Source organism: Engraulis encrasicolus, chromosome 15 (assembly GCF_034702125.1).
Source record: "Engraulis encrasicolus isolate BLACKSEA-1 chromosome 15, IST_EnEncr_1.0, whole genome shotgun sequence".
Taxonomy (NCBI): domain Eukaryota; kingdom Metazoa; phylum Chordata; class Actinopteri; order Clupeiformes; family Engraulidae; genus Engraulis; species Engraulis encrasicolus.
The window spans coordinates 41,056,858-41,064,357 of record NC_085871.1 but is presented as its reverse complement, the minus strand read 5'-3'; the positions used below and the strand labels follow the sequence as shown (position 1 = coordinate 41,064,357).

At 42.6% G+C, this 7,500-nt stretch overlaps 1 protein-coding gene across 1 annotated transcript in view; it reads left to right on the top strand.

Annotated features, from left to right (window-relative positions):
• Nucleotides 1-7,500, top strand: part of LOC134464071 (protein PHTF2-like) — an 85,059-nt gene that overhangs the window by 28,631 nt on the left and 48,928 nt on the right. Inside the window, exon 3 of the mRNA XM_063217511.1 lies at nucleotides 3,690-3,769. Coding sequence (XP_063073581.1) covers nucleotides 3,725-3,769 — 45 coding nt within the window. The 5' untranslated portion in view covers nucleotides 3,690-3,724. The remainder of the gene's footprint in view (nucleotides 1-3,689; nucleotides 3,770-7,500) is intronic.

Here is a 7,500-nt window from a genome sequence, read left to right as displayed (position 1 = left end):
TGTGCCCATGCTCATCCTGTCTTCCTTAAACGATATTTCAATTTCAAACTGTCAAAATGACAGTGGAGTGCACATTTGCATGGAACAGTAGCGTGATGTAGGCCTAGCCTAACCTAGTAGGCCTATGAATGCTTTGGACTGTGATGATGGCTCCAGTGGTGTAGTCTACTTTTTGAAGTGGGTATACTGTATATTTGAGCATTTTTTGATGTGTGTATAGTCTACTGTATATATTTGTGCTATTGTAAATAATGGATCAATCAATTTTAAGTGGGTATACTGTAATCCCTGAAATTTTGAAATGGGTGCGTATACCTGCGTTTTATGTAGACTACACCACTGGCTGTGCATTTCATCAAGGTGTAGGCTACAATTCTCCACTTCAGGTTGATATTTTGACAACACTAATGTCCACATGTAGTACGACTGCAGATTTCGTGGCTTTTGTCTTTTTGGTTAGGAAACCATGTTGTTCGCTTTGTTTTTTTTATTTTATTTATTTATTTATTTTTTTAAAAGAGGGCCGCCAAGGGAAAAATTCTCCCGGTGGGAAAAGGTGGGCCACTCCGCCCCTGGCAGAAGTGCTTCTGCCAACATAAGTACTTGCACTGTCTGGGATTAAAAATGCTTGACAGAAGAGGGCCTGTGTGTGTGTGTGTGTGTGTGTGTGTTTGTGTGTGCTTGTGTGTGCTTGTGTGTGCGTGTGCGTGTGCGTGTGCGTGCGTGCGTGCGTCTGTCAGGGCTTCACAATAGCTTTTAACTCACCAGCCAGTGGTTTTCCCGAGTCTGCTGCTGCTGCTGATGGCAGTCAACTTCTGAAGTGTGTGTGTGTTTTGTTTTTACCCCCTTAGAGACAACTGGGGTGACAGGGAGAGTGTGTGTGTTTGCTCATTGAACCTGTGATGAGTCATTTTTGACTAAGACTCACACTGACTCATGAGGGTGGATCCTTCACCTGAACAGTCTCGCTTTCCCCCTAGCGATTTACAGCTAAGGCGGACGGACACACACACACACACACACACACACACACACACACACACACACACACACACACACACACACACACACACACACACACACACACACACACAGTCTTGCTTTCCCCCTAGCGATTTACAGCTAAGGCGGACGGACACACACACACACACACACACACACACACACACACACACACACACACACACACACACACACACACACGCGCGCGCAGTCTTGCTTTCCCCCTAGCGATTTACAGCTAAGGCGTGAATTTAGAGCAGTTTGGAGGAGCTTACAACCCCGGTCTCGGCTTGTACGCCATGTTGGATATGTACATGCGTGCCATACACACACACACACACACACACACACACACACACACACACATACTGGTTCTTTCTAATATCCTTCCTCCTGTCCTCCATTGCTTCCTTGCCTGCTTGTGGCCTTGTGATGACGTCATTGACGTTGATGACAGAAGTGTATTTCAATATCTCGTAAAAGTGTAATTCTAAGGTGGGGCATTAGCGAAACGTGAGACCACAAGCACAAGGCAGAGGACGGGAGTCCCCATATTGGGAAAAAAACACACAAACACACACACACACACACACACACACACACACACACACACACACACACACACACACACACACACACACACACACACACACACACACACACACACAGGTGTTCTACTCCAAGGGTTCCCCCCAGCACTTAACAGCTAAGGCTCCGCCCCCATCAAGCCCTTTGAGATGGATGAATTCAAATGACCAGATCCAAAGGGGACTTTGGAAATAGAGGAGATTTAATGTATGTACCGGTATTCAGGGCTCTAGATTAACACCAGCCAACGGACCAAATGCTGGTAAAATTTCTGTTTGGCTGGTAGAGAAGACCAACTTACTCACTAATGGGTCAAACTAGACTAGATAGTGTGTGTTTGGCTAGTAAGATCAGTATCTGCTAGCCAATTTTGGTTGGCAATGGAGCAGTGTCAATTTAGAGCCCTGCTTACACGGCAGCAGGTCTCCTCAAGACTATAATATGGCCAGGCGAACCATCTACAGCTCATATATCATGGTGGAAAAGTTGATTTCTTTGTAATGGTGATTTCATCACAATATTCTTTTTTTTTTTTTTTTAAATCCTCAATTCATGCATCATCCTCAACTCAGCCACTTTGACTTATTAGTAAGTGTGTGCTTGGCTAGTAGGGCTGTAACGATACACTTCACTCACGATTCGGTTCGTATCACGATTTCTGACCTACGGTTCGATACATCCCACGATTTTTGAAATGTATCTCCACTGAAGTTTGGAAACACTATCACATCAAACCATAAGGCTGTTATCTGGACTAATGGGTAATAAAACTTTGAAAGGGTGTATCACGATATTGCCTCCTTATATCACGATACAGTATCGTGACTCTGTGTATCACGATTTCTCGGTTCGATACAATATCGTTACAGCCCTATTGGCTAGTAAGATTAAAATATATTAGCCATTTTGGCTGGTGATGAAAAAAGTTAATATAAGGCCCTGTCAGTATTTATTTTTTTAATGAAGCTTTTTTTTTCATTTTTGTCTAACCAGTTAACGTAGTTCAGCTTTTATTTTGTCTCTGGATATACATTAGTCCAGTGTGGTCCAGGGACCACTGGTGGTCCATGGCAGAGCTCAGGTGGTCCACAAGGGGATTTCTTCTTTTCCAAGACTAGCTAGCAGAAGGCTATATTTGTAACATTATTACAAAGCCAAACATGTCTGAAGCCATATTTTCACCACAATAAGACAGGCTTGTGAATGTGAATAAAAAGTAAGTGATCTGCATAAAAAACTATCAGTATCAAATTAGCACCCGTCAACATTTTTTGCGGGGACAAAGTGGTCCTCGGTCTGAAGAAGTTTGAGAAACACTGCATTAGTCGTATTTCCTTCCCTGCTGTTTAGGACCAAGTCCTTTCATCAGGTGCTGTTGAGGCTTGTCTTGCTGGGGGCTACTGCTTGGAAAAAATAACAGGCACAAACATGCGCACGCACACACACACACACACACACACACACACACACACACACACACACACACACACACACACACACACACACCTTGTTCTTGTTCAGCACTTTTCAGATGCACGCACGCACACACACGCGCGTGCACGCCCCCCACACACACACACACACACACACACACACACACACACACACACACACACACACACACACACACACTTGGTCTGGTTCAGCACTTTTCACACACACACATACACACACACACACACACACACACACACACACTCTGCGCTTGGCCAGTGCCTTCCGTACGTGATCCAGACTGACAGCTGACTCTCTCTCTCGTCAGCTGTTGCTTTTTATAGGAACGCTTCCTCAAGGTACACACACACACACACGCATGCATGAGCTTTACCTGCGGTGTGTGTGTGTGTGTGTGTGTGTGCGCGTGTGTGTGTGTGTGTGTGTGTGTGTGTGTGTGTGTGTGTGTGTGTGTGTGTGTGTGTGTGTGTGTGTGTGTGTGTGTGTGTGTGTGTGTGATATGTGAAGGGGAATGAAGCTGAACTGCGAGTGATTCCTATAGTTCAATACCAAACTAACTGATTCTCTCTCTCTCTCTCTCTCTCTCTCTCTCTCTCTCTCTCTCTCTCTCTCTCTCTCTCTCTCTCTCTCTCTCTCCCTCTCAGACTAAGATGACTGCGGTGGGGATCTCTAGCATGTGATGGCGTCCAAAGTCCGAGATGCTGTGGTGTGGTATCAGAAGAAGGTAAGAGTGTGTGTGTGTGATGGCATCATGTAACCGTCAGGTATTGTGTGTGTGTGTGTGTGTGTGTGTGTGTGTGTGTGTGTGTGTGTGTGTGTGTGTGTGTGTGTGTGTGTGTGTGTGTGTGTGTGTGTGTGTGTGTGTGTGTGTGTGTGTGTGTTCAACACAAAGTTTGAGTATAAGAGTTGACTTTGGCATGGCACATTCTCACTCAGAATATGTCCACACTACATTGCATCACATTACATTACATTACACTTAGCTGACACTTTCATCCAAAGCGACTTACATTTATTTAAGTACAGGTTATTGGTTACAGTCCCTGGAGCAGTGTGGGGTTAGGTGCCTTGCTCAAGGGCACATCAGCTATGGCGTGACAGAGGGAGTGGAATGGTGGGGAATTGAACCTGCAACCCTCTGATTTAACCCATTGTGTCCTGGACACACATATACAGGTTTTTCAGGATTTTGAGATTTTAGTTGTTTCATTAACTATGTGGGAGTTAGAGATGAATGAACACATTACAATGCAAGGAGAGGGTCTTGGCTTTTAAATGTAACTCATTTCATGTTTGTATGTTCTTTGGAGGGAGATATTTAGGATTTAATAGGAAGAGGGCACCCTTTCCCAAAAAGGGCTTGGGACAAAATGGGTTAAAGCCCATCTCCATCACCTGCAAGCCATGGCTGCCCCACTGAACACGCAGGGACAGATTACTGCATGGGCCTACTGGGCACAGGCCCAGGGGCCCAAGAGTCAGGGTTGCCAGATGAGGCTCCAAAAAATGCTCAAAACCCGCCTAGAAACACTAATCCCGCCCAATTCTATTGATTTGTATGGCAAAAATTGGACAGGTTTTTCTGCTAAATGCCATTTTTACCCGCACACGGCCATCCTAAGCAGCCCAATTGGGTGGGAAACAGCCCAATCTGGCAACACTGCCAAGAGCCATTAATGGTCCGAAAGCCCAAGCCTCTGCCTCAGATCATTTCAATATCACTGTCATATAAGACTGATACCAGGTTGTTATTCCCTTGATTTCAATTGATCTATTGGTGGTTTTTTTTTTCATTTTTTGTGTATTGGTTCAAAATTGTACTGTAACAACCATATTTTCACATTGTCCCATTTTCCCCAAAACTCCCACCAGCTGCTTCTATATTCAACTCCGGCAAATTTTGTTGAATTGCTTGAAGAAGATCAAAAGATCGAAACATCGCCATTAAACGCCGCAAATGATGGACAGTGTGTGGGGGCTTTTAAAAAATCTTAACAAGCCCATGCCCCCAATAGAATGGACAGGATCTTGGACAGGGCTGAACAATAACAAATATTGTATCAATAGCAATTGCACAACTGTATGCTGATATTGGCAGAAATTCACCTTTAGCTCCATAATGCTTTTTACCATCATTGAAAAATTAACTAATACATAGTACTACACTACTACAGGGAGTCCCATATGTATTTGATCCCTTGCTGATTTTGTTGGTTTGCCTACTAACAAAGACATGATCAGTCAATGCATGTTATGATAATATGTATTCTAATATGGAGAGACAGAATATGAAAAAGAAAATCCAGAAATTAACTTAAAAGAATATATATTAATTTATTTCCATTTCATCGAGCAAAATAAGTATTTGATCCCCTGCCAACTGATTACAGTTCCGGGCCCACAGACCAGATGGGCACTTCTGTGAATAATTTCACATTATCACTAACAATCACAACTTCCGATCAACTTGTCATCTGAATTAAAGACACCTGTACATACTAACATGTATAAAAGACACATTGAATCAGCAGAATCAGTCCATAGTATGAGTGAATCAGTCACACTCCAACCTCACCAGCATGGGAAAGACCAAAGAGCGGTTAAATGATATCAGGGACAAGATTTTAGACCTGAATAAAGATTAAATGGGCTGCAAAGCCACAAGAAAGAGACTGGGTATTAATGACCCAGCTGTTGATGCATTTCTTCCAAAATGTGAGGAATACAAAATGACTATCCATCAGGCTGTCTGGGGTTCTATACAAGATTTGACCTTTTGTAGGGATTTGATGATCATGAGAACAGAAAGAAAGCACCCTAGACCTGTACGGGATGAACAAGGCAATGATATCATAGCTACTGGGACCAAAATCACTGAGAAAACTACTGGTAGCACTTAATGCCACAGAGGTTTAAAATCCTGTAGTGCACACATGGTACCTCTACTTCAGAAGGAACCTGTGCAGTCCCACCTGAGGTTTGCCAAGGGACATCAGGCTGGTTTAGGACATGAAAAGGAGGTGCCAGATGAAACCAAAATCAAGCTGTTTGGCAATGTATTTTGAGAAAGAGTACTGCTGTCTATGATCCCAAGAACACCCTCCTCACCATCATGCATGAAAGTGGTATTATTATGGTTTGAGGGTGTTTGTCTGGACAAGGCACAGGACAACTTCACATCGTCAACGAATGGATGGAGGGAGACATGTAATGTGCAATTCTGAGTGCAAACATCCTTCCCTCCACCACTACACTGAAGGGTGGGCCATTTTTGGATCTCCCAACATGACAATAATACACAACATACAGTCAAAGCAACGAAGGAGTGGCTCAATAAGAAGCATATTAAAGTTTTGAAGTGGCCTAGACAGTCTCCAAATATTAACCCTATAGTAATTCTATGGAGAGAACTGAACCTCCCATTTGCCAAGCTACAGCCACAAACTATTAATGTTTTAGAGATAATCTGCAAAGAAAAATGGGCAAAAGAATGTCTACTATATGCACAAACATTGTCATCAACTAAAAGAATCATCTGACCTCAGTGCTAGACAACTAGGGCTTTGTCACAAAGCACTTTATCTTCTTCAGCTAGAGGGGTCAAATACTTATTTGCCTACATTAAATACAAATAAATTAAAATATATTATTTTAAGTTATTATCTGGAATTTCTTTTTGATATTCTGTCTCTCCATATTTGAATACATATTATCATAAATTTATAGACTGATCATGTCTTTATAAGTGGGCAAACCGGCAAAATCAGCAAGGGATCAAATACATATTGGACTCACTGTATGTAGGGATGCAAACAATTAATCGATTAACCGACTTAAATCGACTTTAATCGATCAATGCGTTAATCGATTAAAAAACATTAATCGCAATTAATCGACAATTCAACTGACAAGAGACCCTGGTGAAATGGGCACGTGAAGAGTGTGTGTGAAGAGGGGTGTGAATAGTGGGAATAGTTAAATCACATGTTTATTAAAGAATTGAAATAAAATTCATTAAAATGTGGTATTTTATCTAAATTTTTAATTAAAAGTTTTAGATTTAGTAGGTTTTTTTCGAGAAACGAGATTCGGGGGGAAACGCCGCTTATCAATTAATCATAAGTCGATCGATAAGGCTATCAACTAATGATTAATGAATTAATCGATAATTTGCATCCCTACTACTATGACATAACACAGGGCATTTAGCAGTGCACTAAGACTTTGTCATTGTCGTTCTGGTAGCAGTAAATTTATAATGGTGTGTCTTAATGGGTAAGGTCGTCCACACAACCTGATCCAGGATCAGCATAACAGACTGCAGTGGCATTCCTCTATGGTTTGTGGTGTGCGTGCGTGCGTGCGTGTGTGTGTGTGTGTGTGTGTGTGTGTGTGTGTGTGTGTGTGTGTGTGTGTGTGTGCGCGTGTGCGTGTGCGTGTGTGTGTGTGTGCGTG